Source organism: Xenopus laevis, chromosome 5L (assembly GCF_017654675.1).
Source record: "Xenopus laevis strain J_2021 chromosome 5L, Xenopus_laevis_v10.1, whole genome shotgun sequence".
NCBI lineage: Eukaryota > Metazoa > Chordata > Amphibia > Anura > Pipidae > Xenopus > Xenopus laevis.
The window spans coordinates 37,960,958-37,981,554 of NC_054379.1; the positions used below are offsets into that span (position 1 = coordinate 37,960,958).

General features: G+C 40.3%; 1 protein-coding gene across 1 annotated transcript in view; it reads left to right on the forward strand.

Annotated features, from left to right (window-relative positions):
• Nucleotides 1-9,151: 9,151 nt before the first annotated feature.
• Nucleotides 9,152-20,597, forward strand: part of LOC108716109 (zinc finger CCCH domain-containing protein 6) — a 29,512-nt gene continuing 18,066 nt past the window's right edge. Inside the window, exons 1-7 of the mRNA XM_041563725.1 lie at nt 9,152-9,237; nt 12,982-13,159; nt 13,381-13,497; nt 13,631-13,847; nt 14,891-15,007; nt 17,717-18,030; nt 20,129-20,191. Of these exons, the coding sequence (XP_041419659.1) occupies nt 9,152-9,237; nt 12,982-13,159; nt 13,381-13,497; nt 13,631-13,847; nt 14,891-15,007; nt 17,717-18,030; nt 20,129-20,191 (1,092 nt within the window). The remainder of the gene's footprint in view (nt 9,238-12,981; nt 13,160-13,380; nt 13,498-13,630; nt 13,848-14,890; nt 15,008-17,716; nt 18,031-20,128; nt 20,192-20,597) is intronic.

The window sequence follows — 20,597 nt, forward strand, 5'->3', positions numbered from 1 at the left end:
TTGTTCAAAAATATATACTGGTTGGTGCTATTGGTTGGTTGTCTTCTTTAGAGAAAATGCTTGGCTGTAACTCTCCGTGCCAAAAGTCATATTCATATGCTTGTGTGTGTTATGTGCAGATATATATATATCTATATATCTATATATATATATATATATATATATATATATATATATATATATATATATATATATATATATAAAGAAAGATTTTATTACAAAGCTTACAGCCTAACGTGTCGGCCTCCTCCGAGGCCTTTCTCAAAGTGTATTGGTCACATACAGGAAAGCAATATGTACATAAATTGGCGGGAAACTGCAATGATGTCATGTCATGATTAGCATAACGAGATAATTAATATTCATATGTGAAATCCCACTATATACAAATTAAACCAATAAAGTATTAATATATTATCATTATCACTTCTGTAATTCATTTAGCCCAACAACTCATGAGTAAAGTTAAAAACAGGTTAAAAACAAAGCACAATGTAACCCATATCTAAATCCCAAGTTAAAATTACTTTTTATACTCTGTTACAACGGTTTTAAGGGTTACTATGTTGCAGAATCTTTGAGGATGTAACTATTATCCATGGTCACATTACACTTGTAACAAGCTCGATAGAAAGCCTAATGTACTAGATTTGCCTTCTCTTCAGTCAGTCTATAAGAAGCGGTACTATAATCCCAGGGGGTTACTCTACTCGCTCCCTAATTTTGGACAGTGTTATCTACCCACAATGATGTAATATTTATTATCAATATAATCCACTATTCCCCTAGGGACCTCCCATAACCACCCGTGTCCCGATCGCTGTCCGTGTCATGCATACTCATATTTATCAAGGATGTATCTACAAGATAAGGTTCCTAATTTCTTAGGCTTCAACCCACCGCAGTATTAACCCTTATGTTACTACCCAGTATTATAGTAGGACAAAATTCCCATACATAAATCCCACTGATGCGGTGATATCATAATTTTAAATGATTAATAATTAAATAATAATACAATTCATACAAATTATAATATACAAGTGCCCATAAATAAATCCAATTACTAAGTGGGTGGCTAAAAAATAAATATCCTTATATATAAAATAAATTAAAGGATCTATAAGAATAAACAAACATTTACGTGAACTAAATATCGTGATAAAACTGACATATCTTAATGCATATAAAAAAACCTTATAAATCAAATTTCCGATTCATATTGTGCAAGAGTGCTCTAAGCCTTTAGAAAATCCATGTGTATAGCCCATATTCAAAGGTTCATTGCAAGGGTCCAAGTAACATGGGTACTGCGAGATCCATGGTCCGTCACCAAAGCAGACAGTTAGTGTGTTAAACCGAACATGTTCTTATACGAGGACAACTCTGTGATCTCTACGATCGGCTAGCCTGCTGCCATCATAAATTGATGTATTAAATGATCCCATTCAGGGTCGGACCCTCTCCAAACGGCTCCCATATTTGTTCAACGATTCAAACACCCACAGGCAGCGCTTCACTGAACTGCAGACATCAAGGAGCGAAAAAACACATTAGCGCCTTACCAAAGTAACGCTTCAGCTGTCCTCACCCAGTACTTTTAAATTTCACGCTCCACACACAAATGGCGCGTCTCTGGTTCCCCCGAATTATACAGAGAGCGACAGGGCCCATCAATGTGGCAAACCCCGAGGCGCTCCCCATTGCGGGGCCGAAGATCCCTTGCTCTCCGCCTGTGTGGATAATAGGTAGTCACTTGTGCAGGGAAGATACTCCGCCGGCAGAGCCGGACTGGGAGTAAAAAGCAGCCCGGGCAAAAAAAATTAAAGCAGCCCACATGAAAACACACAATGCTCTTGTACTCTTGTACTCACACTTATATATTGGGTTAAAACGTATATATTGTTGTCTACTTTGTGGGTCTGTTCACCCTCCATGTATGCAAATAAAAATGATCCTCAAAATAATTTTGATATACTGGCATAGATGTTATAATTCATCTGTGCAGTTGCCTATATAAATCAATCAATTGGGGAACTACTGTGGTACAATTTAGCATCTGTTAGTAAATCAGCCCCAGTATATTTTTAAAGAACTACCCTCCTGTTATATGGTAAATGGTACAAGGGAATACCTATGCTGCCATAGTTTTATGGGATCTCTCTGTACAGACTATGAGCAAACTTAGGGGCTGTTCCTGCTGAATTGTGCTTAGTACAGGGAAATACCTGTGCTGTCATAGTTTTATAGTATCTCTCTGTACAGACTTTGAGCAAATTTAGGGGACTGTTCCTGCTGAATTGTGCTTAGTATAAGGGAATACCTATGCTGTCATAGTTTTATGGGATCTCTCTGTACAGACTATGAGCAAACTTAGGGGACTGTTCCTGCTGAATTGTGCTTAGTACAGGGAATACCTATGCTGCCATAGTTTTATGGGATCTCTCTGTACAGACTATGAGCAAACTTAGGGGCTGTTCCTGCTGAATTGTGCTTAGTACAGAGGAAAACTATACTGCCATAGTTTTATGGGATCTCTCTGTACAGACTATGAGCAAACTTAGGGGACTGTTCCTGCTGAATTGTGCTTAGTACAGGGAATACCTATGCTGCCATAGTTTTATGTGATCTCTCTGTACAGACTATGAGCAAACTTAGGGGACTGTTCCTGCTGAATTGTGCTTAGTACAGGGAATACCTATGTGCCATAGTTTTATGGGATCTCTCTGTACAGACTATGAGCAAACTTAGGGGACTGTTCCTGCTGAATTGTGCTTAGTACAGGAGAATACCTATGCTGCCATAGTTTGTATATAAATGTAAATTTATGTATAAATACCTCCAGAATCAGGTGGCACAGTGGAAACTTCATGCATAAATACCTAAAATGCATAATAGAAGAATGGCGCAACTGCAATTTTAGATAACAAGGATAGGGTTAAAATTCACAAGGCAGTGTAATAAATGTGATTGGTAGCCTTACTGGGCCAGCATTCTTTCTGCACTAATAGTCTGGGGGTGGGAAGAGGATGATTCTCAAGTGCTGCCTCTCGTAATTCACTGCAGCACAGGCATGGCTGTCACACGGGTTAAGCCCAGCTGTAACTCTATCTGACAGGCTGCACAGGCTCTACAACTAAACAAACTAACCCAGGCTTCTCTCACAACATCTGCAGCCCAGCTCGAAACGAAACGGGATCGTCACCATCTCTGCAAAACTCTCAGTGCAGTCGCTTGAAGAAGGTTCCCGGTGACCGTTCAGGACCCTCCCCCCTTAGTTACGCCACTGTTATGAGCGCTCCTCCTCCCAGTCCCAATCAGAAAAAAAAAAGAAAACAGATACGCCCTGGGGGAGGGATCGGATCACAGTTACTGCGCGCGGTGTACATTAGTGAGGGAGAAAGAAAGCAACTTCCTTGCTTTTGTATACGTCTACAGTTTAACTCCACAAAGCGGCCCATTTCTGCCAAAAATGGAGCGGCCCTTCGGGAATTTGCCCGAGAAGACAGATTGCCAGTCCGGGCCTGTCCGCCGGTGTGGATATTGGGTAATCACTTGTATAGGGAGGGTTCTCCACCTGTGGGTAAGGGGAAATCACTTGTGCAGGGAAGGTACTCAGCCAATGTGGAAAATGGGTAGACGCTTGTGGAGGGAGGGTTCCATTTACCGCTACACAGCAGATGTATACGACCAGCCAATTTTCTCCCAATCATGGATGGCTCTGCGGCAAATAGTAGTGCATAGAAAGGCTTCTCATCGGCCATCTTGTTGAGCACAAACCGGCTCAATCAAACAGTCGACCATGGATGTTGATCACGGGAATGGCAATACCATCATTTCATGTTGCTTTTCCCATCGTTAGATATGATATATGCTCACCGTCCTTACTTACATAAAGAAAAACTTGTAACAAGGGTGCAGGGCTTAAAATTTTTCACAAATAGAACCATGGAAAGCCAGCACTCTCGAATAAGAAGTTCATATGCCTGGGTGCAGTATCAAAACTATTATCCACAGAAATCCAAAGGATCCGCACTCACAGGTCTTATGCGTAAAAAAAGATTTTATTACAAAGCTTACAGCCTAACGTTTCGGCCTCCTCCGAGGCCTTTCTCAGAGTGTATTGGTCACATACAGGAAAGCAATATATACATAAATTGGCGGGAAACTGCAATGATGTCATGTCATGATTAGCATAACGAGATAATTAATATTCATATGTGAAATCCCACTATATACAAATTAAACCAATAAAGTATTAATATATTATCATTATCACTTCTGTAATTCATTTAGCCCAACAACTCATGAGTAAAGTTAAAAACAGGTTAAAAACAAAGCACAATGTAACCCATATCTAAATCCCAAGTTAAAATTACTTTTTATACTCTGTTACAACGGTTTTAAGGGTTACTATGTTGCAGAATCTTTGAGGATGTAACTATTATCCATGGTCACATTACACTTGTAACAAGCTCGATAGAAAGCCTAATGTACTAGATTTGCCTTCTCTTCAGTCAGTCTATAAGAAGCGGTACTATAATCCCAGGGGGTTACTCTACTCGCTCCCTAATTTTGGACAGTGTTATCTACCCACAATGATGTAATATTTATTATCAATATAATCCACTATTCCCCTAGGGACCTCCCATAACCACCCGTGTCCCGATCGCTGTCCGTGTCATGCATACTCATATTTATCAAGGATGTATCTACAAGATAAGGTTCCTAATTTCTTAGGCTTCAACCCACCGCAGTATTAACCCTTATGTTACTACCCAGTATTATAGTAGGACAAAATTCCCATACATAAATCCCACTGATGCGGTGATATCATAATTTTAAATGATTAATAATTAAATAATAATACAGTTGATGGGCCCTGTCGCTCTCTGTATAATTCGGGGGAACCAGAGACGCGCCATTTGTGTGTGGAGCGTGAAATTTAAAAGTACTGGGTGAGGACAGCTGAAGCGTTACTTTGGTAAGGCGCTAATGTGTTTTTTCGCTCCTTGATGTCTGCAGTTTAGTGAAGCGCTGCCTGTGGGTGTTTGAATCGTTGAACAAATATGGGAGCCGTTTGGAGAGGGTCCGACCCTGAATGGGATCATTTAATACATCAATTTATGATGGCAGCAGGCTAGCCGATCGTAGAGATCACAGAGTTGTCCTCGTATAAGAACATGTTCGGTTTAACACACTAACTGTCTGCTTTGGTGACGGACCATGGATCTCGCAGTACCCATGTTACTTGGACCCTTGCAATGAACCTTTGAATATGGGCTATACACATGGATTTTCTAAAGGCTTAGAGCACTCTTGCACAATATGAATCGGAAATTTGATTTATAAGTTTTTTTTATATGCATTAAGATATGTCAGTTTTATCACGATATTTAGTTCACATAAATGTTTGTTTATTCTTATAGATCCTTTAATTTATTTTATATATAAGGATATTTATTTTTTAGCCACCCACTTAGTAATTGGATTTATTTATGGGCACTTGTATATTATAATTTGTATGAATTGTATTATTATTTAATTATTAATCATTTAAAATTATGATATCACCGCATCAGTGGGATTTATGTATGGGAATTTTGTCCTACTATAATACTGGGTAGTAACATAAGGGTTAATACTGCGGTGGGTTGAAGCCTAAGAAATTAGGAACCTTATCTTGTAGATACATCCTTGATAAATATGAGTATGCATGACACGGACAGCGATCGGGACACGGGTGGTTATGGGAGGTCCCTAGGGGAATAGTGGATTATATTGATAATAAATATTACATCATTGTGGGTAGATAACACTGTCCAAAATTAGGGAGCGAGTAGAGTAACCCCCTGGGATTATAGTACCGCTTCTTATAGACTGACTGAAGAGAAGGCAAATCTAGTACATTAGGCTTTCTATCGAGCTTGTTACAAGTGTAATGTGACCATGGATAATAGTTACATCCTCAAAGATTCTGCAACATAGTAACCCTTAAAACCGTTGTAACAGAGTATAAAAAGTAATTTTAACTTGGGATTTAGATATGGGTTACATTGTGCTTTGTTTTTAACCTGTTTTTAACTTTACTCATGAGTTGTTGGGCTAAATGAATTACAGAAGTGATAATGATAATATATTAATACTTTATTGGTTTAATTTGTATATAGTGGGATTTCACATATGAATATTAATTATCTCGTTATGCTAATCATGACATGACATCATTGCAGTTTCCCGCCAATTTATGTATATATTGCTTTCCTGTATGTGACCAATACACTTTGAGAAAGGCCTCGGAGGAGGCCGAAACGTTAGGCTGTAAGCTTTGTAATAAAATCTTTTTTTACGCATAAGACCTGTGAGTGCGGATCCTTTGGATTTCTGTGGATAATAGTTTTGATACTGCACCCAGGCATATGAACTTCTTATTCGAGAGTGCTGGCTTTCCATGGTGCTATATATATATATAAATGTATGTATACATATTAAAATGTCACTATTTCATTGTACAGCTTTTTTTCTAAATGTATGGTACCATAATTAAGGTGTGAAATGAAAGAGTTTCCAATAAAGTAAAGTATATTTGTAGAATGCAAGGTTATTATGGTGAGAGTGGAAGGAAAAGGGATACAAGGATAGTTTATCACATCATAAGTCTAGATCTGTCACCCCAGCAAGTTGTTTTCAGGAACTACCAATATTCATACTCATAGGGGGGGTCTATATGGAGCAGGGCATGGTTTGATTTAGGCTGAATTGGGTATGGACTGGACAGAACAGAGGATGTGGCCCAGAATCCACCCTTTTAAGTTCTGGGGAAATTTCTGTACACTTACTGATGTTTGAAGTAAAGCCTCATACATGTCAGTATAATCTCAAAATAAAATTGATAAAGAACATATTAACACCAGATGTGCCAGTATAACTACTAACTAAAATTGATATTAACTCAAACCAGTAAGATCACAGCCAAAATGGCCAGTTAGCATTCTATTAATACCAGACATGCTAGTAAGATCACTGTAGAAAAGAATTTCAGAATAATTGCACCCACTGAAATATTTTGCAACAAACAAATCTTCTTAGTATAACCATGGAAAAAAAACAGGCATGAAATGTTCAAGACATATGGGATAATATATAAAAAGGTGTTTTTGAGATGGTGTCATTTCTTACCCTTAGCTTTTTCAGTTCTCAGTTGTGTTCTCTGTAGTGGCCCTCCCGCCCCTGCCCCATGACTGCCTACTCCCTGACCCCTGTCCCCTTACTCGCAGGTAAAGGTAAAGTACAGGGCTCAGTTGAATTCTTGAATCGACTTCGATCGAATAAGATGTTTCTTCGATTCGAATACAGCCTATTCACCCGCAGGAAAAAAACTAAATTTCTTAATAAATTTTGGTTGGTCTTTTTTATTCAAATTTCAAAGTTTTGGGAATTTAAAAAAACTCCCATTACTTCGAAATTCGACCCTTGATAAATCTGCCCCTAAGTAGCAGATTTATTGAGGGTCGAATTGAAAATTCAAATTCTCTAATTTTTTTATGATCAAAATTCTCAAATTGATCTAGGGAATTATCCAATCTTAATTCGAGTTTTCAAAAAAACGACAATTAGATTTTCGAGATTTATCATACTCTGGCCCTTTAAGACTTTGGATCAAGCAGACGTTTGATAGTGTGTATTTGATAAAAAGAATGAACTTGAAGGTTGTACGTTTCCAACTCAACTTTTTTTCTACCCTAAAGTGTACTTTTTCAGTTGCCCAAAATGAGTCTGTTTGTGGGAGCACATGTGGGAGTTGCTGTGAATTGCAAGATATGAGGCAATTTTCAGAATCTTTTATATAAATCTCAAAGAGCATATTTATTATTATTGCTCAAGCCTCCAAAAATGAGTATTCGGTTATAGAAGGTATAACCCATTAGCTTACTAGCAAACAGATTGTAAAATAAATGATAAAATAAATAAAGCTTTTTTCCCAGCATGTTTGCTTCTGTAATAATCAGCCGAAGTAATCAATAATAGAAAATGTGATCAATAATAGAAAATGTGATTCACTTCAGAAACTCACTATAACCACTATAACAAATTGCTCAAACACTAACCAATTGCTCAAACACTAATAAATATGTCTCCATGTTTAGCAAAGCTTTGGAGCTTGGTTGTGAGGAGTAGAAAAGCATAATTACCCATTTTACATTTATTAGAATGTTAAAATGTAGGTTTTCTGGAGTGACCTTACGATTTGCTGTTGTCACCATGTATAAAATAAATTGAATCATTCCAATAATAAAAGTCACAGCCATGATAATTCATATACATTACTTTTATTTTGGGTGTCTCTATATGCCACATACACAGTTTCATCCCTACTAATAACATTGTTTTCAAGCATCAAAATACATCCCCTCATTTTAAGTTTTTCGTCATTTTAGTCTCTTTTTTGTGGTTTTACTAATAAATAATTTATAATGCACCAGCTTCGTCCTTCACATCCCTGTCTACCGTAATTACCCTAATAGCAGCCCATTTGACGACATCTCTCCTACCAATACTAATATTTCACTTACACCATCTCCCTCCACCTGTGCCGATCCGTGACGCGCTCCCTCGTAGCCCTCAACCTCCCGTAAAAGCCGCCGTCGCTGTCAGACCCTCCCCATTTCAGTTTAATCATCGCCCCGGCCGCAATACATTCTGTCTATCTTCATTCACTGCATTTTGCCTCAGTAAAGGCGGATTAAACAAAACAGGAGCGGGAGGTTCCCCACTATTGCGGCGACGTTTCCTTTTGGTGCGCCCTGACGTCATGCGCGCGTAGATCGGGTGCATGCGCGCGCCTAGATCGGGTGCATGCGCGCGCCTAGATCAGGTGCATGCGCGCGCCTAGATCGGGTGCATGCGCGCGCCTAGATCGGGTGCATGCGCATAAAAAAACCAAAATGGCGGCCCCGGTTTTTACTGGGATTCACAGGCGTAACGGATAGACTTTAGGGGACAAAATTGATCCAGGGACAGCCCCTTTAATACGGGGACTGTCCCAGGAAAATTCGGGACGTCTCTTCAGCTAGCTTAAATATAGTGGCATCATTATATAGGCTGCACAAGAAGCAAGTACGAAACAAGGGCCTGCCATTATCCATCAGACATGGCTTTTGAAAGCTTGTTCTCCAGACCCCCAAACCCAGCCCTTGACAAAAACATGACAGACTGTGAGCATGCAGGGGATGAAAGGTCCAGTAATGTTCTCTCTCTCTCTCTTTATTTTTCATGTCTTGGAAATTGTTGGAAGTTGTGTGGGGGATGCAGCCTTTTCTTTTTGGTGCAGTGTGTGCGCCTCAGTGTAAAACAAAACGACTTGTAGGGGAGAAATGTTAGGGGGGCTTTTGACTGTTTCTAAGTAGTGGGGAATTTGTACACTGCAAGCACTCGTGTTTATCTATAAGAAAATGCATGTGTGTTTGTGGGACAGCACAGAGCTGCAGAGCTGCTCACATTCATTTTGGTGGCAAGTAGTGATACGAGTCTCTCCCATACTCCTCCCTGTGATTAATAGATGCAAATAGTTTAACCCTTTATTGAAGTGTAGCTTTGCCACTTCCCTTTCTTACCCACCAGTGTTTAAAAGGTCACAAAAATCATTGATTGAGTATGAAAATCAAGTTAATAACATATCTGAATGCATCTGTAGGTGTTTGCAAATCTTACCAGAGGCTGTTTAGCATTGTATCTTCACCATCTATTGTTCCATGTTATCACTAATCATAAATTGACGGAATTGTGTAACTGTGTAAAAAAAAGAAAAGAAAATGTACTTAAATCATTGGAATTGTGAAACAGTGTAAAAAAAAAAAGAAAATGTACTTAAATCAATGGAATTGTGTAACTGTAAAAAAAAATGTACTTTTAAAAATCCATGCAGGAACTGTTCTGTATAGCTTCCCATTTTAGATAATAGCGATTGTAGTGCGGGTGGCACTGTAGCTACATTATAATCCTATTTCCACCATATATAATGTAAGGCATTAAGGGGTTATATAATAAATGACACAAAGTTTGCCCACGAGCAGTAACCCATGGCAACCAATAAAATGCTTGCATTTAAACAGGTGACTAATAAATTCTACCTGCTGATTGGTTGCTATGGGTAACTGCCCCTGGGCAAACTTAGTGCTATTTATTATATAACCCCAATTGTGTCCTATTAACTATGATGGGAGGTGGTTTAAGTGAATTCCTGTCATCATTTTTATTTACTCTGAGACAAGTCCCATAAGTCTTATATTCATAAAGTAGTCAATGTCGGACTTCTCCGGCAGAGAACCACCAAGTGCCTAACTGTGTCCGTAGACAGTGGCATAACTGCACAAATAGGGCAGATTTTTGTCCAAAAATGAACACTCCCTGCCAGGCCCGGACTGAGAATTAAAATAGGCCCTGCCATTTTAGGTAAACAGAGGCCCAATCAGCCCACACAGAGGCCCAAACAGCCCCCACCAGCCCACTAAATACTGACTTTCTATGGCACCTTATAGCAGCCCCTCTGGCATTTGCCAGAACCCACAGATTGCCAGTCCGGGCCTGCTCCCTGCCAAAATCCACCCTATGTGCAGCGAGAGGAGAATCCCATCAGTGACACTCCCTACAGATGCAGAGCCGTATTTGATGTTATTGGCATTCATTTTAGATTTCTGGTATTTGTGATCATACTAAATAAATTACATTTAATCTCTAGATAATGACTGAAAAGTCAAGACACGTTTTTCAGAAATAGAACAAAATAACACTTCCCTTGTATCATTCATGGTATGAGCCTTTCCATTGTGCAGACTTAAAGGGGAAATATCCTCTCTTGTTCAGCACAAATTCAATGAAATGTCTATGCTTTGTAATAAAAGTAGCCATACATTGGCTGATACTCTTTGGTCTATAACCAATTGGCTGACTGTATAAAATGATGGATACCATACAAGGTGTGGTCACCTTTTAAGTCAGGGGTCAGCAACCTTTACTATCAAAAGAGCCATTTTGCCCCTCTCCCACTAAAGAAAAATAGTCTGGAGCCGCAAAACATAACACAGCTTATAAACTTTTTTAACCTTTTTTTTAATTTTAACTGTTACAACAACAGAATAGAACAAACAGAAGTGCATTGTGTATATGCAGGGCTACTTTGAAATAAATTAAACTGAATAGCCCTATTAAATGCTAGTGTTCTCATCTGTTTAATGTGACTTCTGTTTCTGAAGCTCCATGCTGATCGTCTCTCTCTTGTCTTGAGTGTGTGACCGCGGTAAGCACCATGATGAATCATCTTGCTGTGGCTCAGTCTTGCCACTCCTGGGACGTCTATACAGCCCTCGCACCTGCTGGTGGCTTCTTGAGTGTGCTTACCGCGGTCGCACACTCAAGAAGCCACCAGCAGGTGCGAGGGCTGTAAATACGACCTGACAGGCAAAGCCGCAAGACTGAGCTGCAGCAAGCAGGATGAAGAGCCGCATGAAGCTCTAGAGCCACAGGTTCCCTACCCCTGTTTTAAGTGTTCCTTTCTTTTAACAGTAACATCTAAAAATAAAAGTATTCTAAAGAAACGACAACAAAATGAACTGTTGCTCTGCTCTGGTAAAACTGGTGTATTTGCTTCAGAAACCCTAATATAGTTTGTATAAACAAGCTGCTGTGTAGCCATGGGGACAGCCTTTCAAGCACACAATACATAGTAGATAACAGATAAGCTGTAAAGAATCCCATTGTATACTACAGAGCTTATCTGTTATCTACTGTGTATCCTCTGTCTTTTCTCCTTTTTCAGCTCTCAGTGGCTGCCCCCATGGTTACACAGCAGCTTGTTTATATAACTATATTAGAATTTCTAAAGCAAATACACCAGCTGTACCAGTGAAGAGCAACTGTATATTATATTTTAATCACTTTAAAACTGTTTAACTTTTTGCTGTTACTGTTACTGTTCCTTTAAGCCCACATCCAATAAATGACCAAGGCCTCAAATAAGTCCTCTGTATAATGAGCATCTCCTTATCTCAGAGTAAGGTTGCCATCTTTTCTGGAAAAAAATACCGTTCTTCCAAATATATTTATTTTTTTCCCTATTAATAACATTGGGATCAACCATCATTTTTACCAGCTAGGCCAGTAAAATACCGACCAGGTGGCAACCCTATCTCAGAGCCTGATTTGCAGCTGTGAGAAGGGAGTTGTTTGCTTATACCGAGCTTATTATTTATGTTAGGCTACTAGCACATGTATTGTTTGCTGAGGCAGATCTGAGCTCCAAAACTCTCAAATAAGAATTGTATTGCCAAATTCTTATCAATAGCAAACAGCGTTTCTGTGCCTGAATAGATGGCTACCATACTGTTCATATTAATGGCCACTTTATACTGTTCTGTTAGTTCAGGCCTGGATAATCTACCCCTGGCCTACCTACCCCTGGCCTGGCATTAATTCTCAGAGATACCAAACTCTCTGGGCCTATAATCCAGTCCACCAGTGCCCCTGTTGTAATTTAACTGGAGCTGAAGGGCCATAGTTTTGGAACATAGATATAAACAGTCACCATCCTGGTCCTCTAGAAATGCTAGTCCTTGCTCTACTTATTCTGTGGGTAGAGTTGTAGGTAGTTTCCCTAGTTGAATCCCTTAAATACTGCTTTAAATTGTAGTGACTTTTGGCAAGTATTCTGTAGACCACTCTTTGATCTGCCTGTTCTATCAATAATGCTAACACACAGTAGAATTGCTTTAAATCAAGGTTTACCGCTGGTAAAAAGTACACCAAAAATATGCCCACACCAATAGTCACTTGAGTAGATGTTAATTCTGGTGCGTTGGCCCCAGATCTTGAGGAAAGCAGATCAAGTCACGTAAAAAAAAAAGTCCTCGCTCTAGTTGATGCTTTGTTGACATGAACCTTTTGTTATGAATTATATGTTTTTATAAGTTTTTTTTTATCTTACAGAGAAGACGGGGAATTGGAAGATGGCGAAATAGAAGATTTATGTGTAGAAGAGAAGCCTCGAGGAATAAAGGAAACAGAAGACCCTGATGTTATAAAAACACACAGGAAGTCAACAAAGAGAAAGAGAAAACCAAGGGGAAAAAAGAAAGGAAAACGTCACAGGCGAGAGAAACACAGGGTAAGATGCATTTTCCCTTTGATTTGTTCACTACAACTCAATGTTTTTCAGCTTGTTAATTAATTTGTATTCGGAAAGAGGAGGCGTGTCCTCCTCAGTTTTCCTGTATATGTGCTGCATGTTTGCATAAATTGCATTTGCACACAGGGTGCTTATGGCGGTTTTAAATACCTTCTCATTTTTTTATTGTAACTGGTATAATGCCTAGTATTTTTTTGCAGCACAACTTTCCTGAAAGTGATAACAGCTCAGAGTACAGTGGTGATTCTGATACAGAGCATGGAGAAAGGCCACACAAAGATACTTTGTACAGAGATTATGATGCTCAATATTCACAGGTATGTTTACCATGAATTATATAAAAGCACAGAGACCTTTTCAATGTATAGTTTAGATTGTTATTAAACTCTTCAAAATAACAGTTTTAGGAATTTTCAGCAATAGCAAAGCTATTTCTCTACTTCATTTCAGCATGGGCCAGGGAGCTATATTACATCCCCAAATGCAAAGCATAAGAAAAATGCAAATGATTATGATGGTTATAGTAACTACAGTGATGGTAACTACAATGAGGAAGAAGAAGAAGATGATTTTACTGAACAGCTGAAACACTACAGACAAGCAAAGGAGAACACAAATGTGGCTGAACCACCTTTTAAGAAAAACAATGTCATAGGAATTCAGCAAGGTAAGTGAAAACTGGCAAAGCAAATTGGCAATCAGCAACAGATTATTTGATAATTCTATTGATACTGCTTCCTCAAAAACTAAGTGTTTTAAGGGGCAACATGATTTTTACCTGCTGATTCAGTCCCTCCAGGTAGTAGCTTATTGGACTGTACAGGGTACTGAACTGAGGGGATGTCTGGCCAGTTTTTTTTTGCAGTGGCTAGTTTTTTGGCATTTTCCAACAGGTCTGCATAGGTTCCTATTAAAATCCCATCATTGGCTCGGGAGCAAAAGGGTTGGATTATCTTAAATTGGCTCACAATGTGCAGTCATTTAAAATACAATACTATATGGCATAAAAAACCTAGTAAATCAGAATTGCTTGTGGATGTGTTAGTGCTGTGCCAACAGATCTCTAGCAGACATAGATTTGATCTAATGCCAAAATTACATCACAAAATACATTTTTACACAACTCACACATGCTTAAGTACAATGCAAATGAATAACTGTATAATTTTAGGACGTGAACAACAGACAGGATTTTCATATGGACGAGGACGTGGCAACCAGAAAAAATTTAAAGGCTGTGGAAGAGGTTTACATAAAGGGCCAAATCCTCATTTTCAAGATGGCTTTCAAGAAGTGAGTGTTCAGTGCTTTTCTTTTTATAGATGTGGGATTTACAGTACTGTAATCTAATAAAAGATGTCACAAATGCACCCTCCATGCAAATTAAGAGGAAAATTAGGTGGTGTAAATAGTTAAGTAGTGAGTAAGAAAATAGAATTTGGCATAAATCAACTTCCCACCATATTTTAAAGAATAGGATATTTCTAAATAAAGAGTTAAAGCTTAACCCCATATATATCAATACAAACTGTCTAGATCCCTATGTGACTAAATTCTTAGCCAAAATGTAGCAAGTCTGGCAACTGTTAGATAGCACTAGGGCCACATTGAATGTATAAAGTCACATTGTACCTTTTGTCCTAACAAGCTCAGATCGGATACACAATAGTTTCAAACTGTTTAGTTTTATTGTTTCATCTATCGTGATAGGATACGAAGCCAGTGAAGAAGTGGGTAAACTTGAGTCAAGAGTTCATCAGTCTGCATACAGTGGAGCACAAAGGAAAGCAGATCTGCAAATATTTTCTGGACAAACGTTGTATCAAGGTAGGCTTCTAATATGCATACATTGTTATCCATCATTGCACTTTTATTGCTCATACATAATGTTCCATCAGTTCATCGTTGTGTTGTAAAACAGTGGCAGTTACGAAAAAGCTAAACTAATTGTCAGCATTCACTTCTGTACATTTTTGTACCCAGATCAGATGGCCCTGGTGGAGCTGTGTGGTTCATATCCATTTGTAGAATCTCTTCCTGGACAAATATAACATCTGATCTGTCGAGATTTTATGACAAAATTACTTGCTGATTTAAAACATTGAACAGAATAGAAAAGTCAGGGTGGAATTTGCAATTTGGACTTACTGTAAGGCAATTTTTTGGTACTCATATCCTCAGTTCTTTGTCCTGCCCCGGAGGTGAAGGACAGATTCTTATTAGCCTTTTTTTTTATTTATTTTTTACTTTTATCACTTTGATTTGACTTTCATTAATTATTCATTACTATGGAATTGGTGCAGCATTTGGGTTAGGAGGAGCTACCCATATTAACGTATAGGCTACCAGGCTGCAAATAGAAGGCTAGTTAATGGGTACGCTGAGCTACCCAGCCAAGGCCTCAAATCAAGGAAAGTACCTACTTACTGCTGAACACACAGAGCTGGTCGTTTAGCATAGTTATGGGGTACACAGAGCTGCCCAATGTAGCATACAGGAGAGTTACTGGCAAGGTAATGGTATTCCCTGAGACACAGGGCACAGGGCTTACTTCCGCATGTTGCTTTACTTACTACGCAATAGAATGCCATCTTACCCCACTTAGTGCCAAATCATCCTTCTTCGCAGTGCGCGTCAAGCAGCGATGACGTCATCCACCGGTGAGTCCTTAGTCGAATTCACGCCAAAACGCTTGCACTCCATAGAAGGGAGCACAACAAGTTGACGTCATTTGGACTAAGACGAGCACAGTAACCCGTTCATTATATACAGCCATTACAACCTGATCATCCCAAGTAAGCAGTCCTAGGGAGCGAGCAGAGGAATATCAGCTCCAGCTGAGCAGACAAAGGTACAGGCACAGTGGACAGTTGAGTTAAACGTTGATAATGGAGAGGGCAGATTCAATTACTGAATTAAAGACTGAGCTACAATCCGCTTATAAAAATTCAAGAAAACTGACAAATTGCCAAAATGCTAAGAATGTAAACATTTTCTCAGAAAGACTGAAAAAAGTTAACTGTTCTGATTGCAAACCCACTTAGGCCACAGATACACTAGAGCCACCAGTCTTATCACCCCGACCAATCCAGTCAGAAGAGGAACCTTTAATTCCAAGTACTCCCTCTACGGGAAATAATACCAGGGACTCAATTCCACATGCACTGGGTACCCCATCTACATCAGGCACTCCATCTACATCGCAGGCACCCCCAGAAGCCACACAAGATGTAGCACCCATGTCTTGGGGCCAGAACCCGGGCCACAAACTCAACCTCTAGCACCACAGCAATTAAGGGAATTTCTCCAATGGATTATGAATTCAGTCCAGCCATCTCAGCCTACGATGGCTAGTGAGCACAAAAAATTCAAAACACCAACCATGCTCTCAGATTCTTCTGAATCAGAGGAGGGGTTCATTTCAGAATCAGAGGAGGAAGCTCACCCTGAACTGACATCTAATAGATCTGACCATTCAGAGGCCACATCAGACAGTGATTCTGAGGAAGAAAAACAATCCTTACTGAATCCAGAAATGTCTAAGAAACCACTACAGCAAATGTTACAGACATAAGAAATTAAGGATGAGACAGTTCCCCTTTATAAAGCAGACAAACTACTACAGACAAACTACTAGGTGGCCATAAAAAGAGTAGGCCAACATTCCCAGTATTCAAGTCAATTACACAGGCAATTGAGGCCGTGTGGAACCAACCAGAATGGCGCATTGCCTTTTTCAAGACCTTTCCCATACCAGAAGAATACGAAAAGAAATGGGATAGGCCTCCTAAGGTTGATTCGGCTGTAGCACACCTCTCCAAACACACGGCATTACCTCAAACCTCTTCCTGGTAAGGAAGAAGGAAGGAGCTTTCAGACCCGTTCTCAATCTAAAGCCATTGAACCACATGGTATCCAACAAAAAGTTCAAGATGGAATCAGTAAGATCAGTAATAGCTGCTATGGAACCAAACATCTTCATGACCTCCATAGACTTGCAGGACGCCTACCTACAGATACCCATACACCCGGTGTCCCAATGGTACCTTCGTTCTGCAGTCCACGACAACCATTACCAATTTACAGCATTGCCCTTTGGACTTCGTACTGCTCCACGCATTTTTACCAAAGCTCTAACTCCAATCGTGGCCTACCTCAGATCGCTAGGGATACATGTGATACACTATTTAGACGATCTACTGATGACAACTCCCTCAGAGAGCCAAGCAAACAAGGACACATACATGCATACAAGTACTACACCAACATGGTTGGATTATCAACAAATGCAAGAGCAGCCTGATACCCAGCCAAACAATTCTGTTCTCAGGGGCGTAACTACAGAGGAAGCAGACCCTGCGGCTGCAGGGGGGCCCAGGAGGTACAGGGGGCCCCATGAGGCTCTCATTGATGAGCAATTTGAACATATCTTGGTAAAACAGGACAAACACTGGATATGTTGGGGGCCCTAAAATTAATTTGCTGTGGGGCCCAGCAACATCTAGTTACGCCACTGTCTGTTCTTATTCAATTCAGTCACCCAAAAGGTGTATTTACCTCAAGAGAAAATCAGCAAGTTGATATCGACAACTCTGTCATTTCTATCAATGACAACAATTTCAGCAGAGGAATACCTACGTCTACTACGACTCATGGTACCATCCTTGGAGGCCACCCCCTTTGCCAGGTTCCATATGAGAGCCCTTCAACACAATTTCCTAACTTTTTTGAAAAAGAACCACAAAGATCTTCAGCAGACAATTCCACTGGAAATCACGACAAGTGAAAGTGTGAACTGGTGGTCCACACCGGAGAACCTCAAAAAGTGCCAAACTGGGCCTTACCTCAGTGTGAGATAACTAAAGACGCAAGTCTCAGGGAATGGGGAGCAGTGTACAAGTCACACACCCTTCAGGGGGCTTGGACACCTCAAGAGAGTTGACTATCAATGTGCTAGAACTGCAGGCCATCGTCCTAGCTCGGGAAGGATGGACATCACTTCTCCATTCCCTACCAGTCAGAATTCAGCCCGACAATGCCACAGTAGTGGCGTATGTCAACAAACAAGGAGGCACACACAGTACCTACAATTTCAGCAGTGTTCATCCCAGGGGTTCAGAACTGGGAAGCAGACTACCTGAGCAGAACAACAATAGATCAGGGAGAATGGTCCCAAAACCCAAGATTTTCCTCAATCTGACACAAAAAGCGGGGACACCAGAGGTAGACATGCTAGCCTCAAAACACAATTACAAAGTACCCATATACTGTGCAAGGACATGGGACCCAGGGGCAACCTTCGTAGATGCCCTAGTGACACCCTGAAACTTCAGGCTGATATTCGCCTTCCCATCTACCATTACTACCACGAATCATACGGAAGATAAAACAAAGCAACACAACAGTAATCCTCATTGCACTGAACTGGCCCAACAGAGTATGGTACTCAGATCTTGTACAATTGTCAACAGCAAGACCATGGCGACTGGCACTGCGTCCAGACTTACTAACACAGAGGCCTATCAATCACCCCAACATCGCTATACTCCATTTAACGGCCTGGCTGTTGAGACCCAATGGTGGACACAGCATGGGTTCTCACAGAAGGCAATCAACATACTCCTGCAGGCATGGAGACCATCTACCACAGAGTATGGAGAATTTTTCATAAACTGGTGGGACCAAGTTCCTACACAGGCAATGACAGAATTCCTCACAGATGTTTTCCAGAAGGGGCTAGGTCTCCGGACACTTAAAACACAGGTTTCGCCATTGTCAGCACTCACACATACTCGCTGGGCAGAGGACAACACAGTTCTCCCAATTCTTCAGAGGTGTAATCAGAGCAAGACCACCCATAAAGGATCCTACACCTTCTTGGGATCTACCACTAGTGTTATCCGCATTACAACAACCACCGTTTGAGCCAATGTCAACATGTGATCTAAATGTGATCATGTGATCGCTTAAGGTAACCTTTTTAATAGCAATTACCTCAGCAAGAAGAGTTTCTGAGATAGCAGCACTCTCTTGTAGGGAACCGTAGCTAATTCTCCATGAGGACAAAGTTGTACTTAGGACTGTACCAGAATTTCTACCCAAGGTAGTATCTAATTTTCACCTAAACCAGGAAATCATACTTCCTTCCTTCTGCCCACGACCGGCAAACCAAAAAGAGTCATCTGCACCGGCATCTGCACTAGACACAGCTAGAGCCATCTGCATATACTTGAAGTGGTCAAAACCATTTCGATCTACCAACAGTCTGCTTGTCTCACATTCAAGAAAAACTAAAGGACAAGTGGCCGCTAAATGGACCATAGCTTGTGGAAGCCATCAACACCGCTTATGACCACAAACCAAAAACCAGACCTTTTTCTATGAAAGCCCATTTAACCAGGGCTCAGAGCACATCCTGGGCTCTACAGAACATGGCAACACCAGAGCAGATCTGCACAGCAGCCACATGGGCATCAACTAACACGTTTGTTCAGTTCTACAAGTTAAATGTTTTTGCTTCTCTGACAGCCATGTTTGGTTGGAAAGTTCTGAAAGCAGTAGCAGCATCAGCAACACAGTAAACTGTAATATAAGGTCATGCAAACTGAGAGATACCAACCGGGGACAGCTTTTGGACATCCCCTAACATTCTGCACTGACAGGAGGGCTGACTAGAGAAAAGGGGATTTTATACTTACTGGAAAATCCCTTTCTAGTAAGCCCAAACTGTCAGTGCAGTAAGTCCCACCCAGTCTGGTTTTAGTATGGGCATAGTGACCTCTTTATCACTATCCTTTCATTTTCTATCTGTTGTCTCATGGCTTTTTTCTAAACTGTCTCCAGTGTCTGAGCTTAACAAACAAACTGAGGATATAAGGTGGAGCCAGCATATATATAGTGAGGAGGAGTAGGGGCCATGAGTCACCAATCTTTCCATCCTGCCTCCAGAGGTTAAATCAAGACAAAACCCTAACGTTCTTCACTGACAGCCTGCTAGAAAGGGATGTTCCGGTAAGTATAAAATCCCCTTTTTCATACCATGGGAAGAGAAGAGATCCCTGCCTTTAAGAGGTTTTAAATTAGAAAAATTATTAGAAAAAATCGAGTGCTGCAAGACTTCTATTACTGATATGAGGAGAGGGACGGGTTACTTTCTATTTGCCACTCAGGATAACAAAAAAATGAATGAATAACCTGGTTGACCTCTGATCATGGCTTTTCATCATGGGATTTTCTAACCTTCCAGAACAATATCTTCAATTTTGGCAAATATTTGTTGGGAAGGCTGATGTAAGGGCCCTATACATAGGCATGTAAGCAGCTGACTTTGTCGCCTCTTCTGCGTGGTGACAATCTCCCCGAACTGCCTTCCGTATGCTTGAATGAAGAATCGCCTGCGCTAATGCACTCGCGGTGC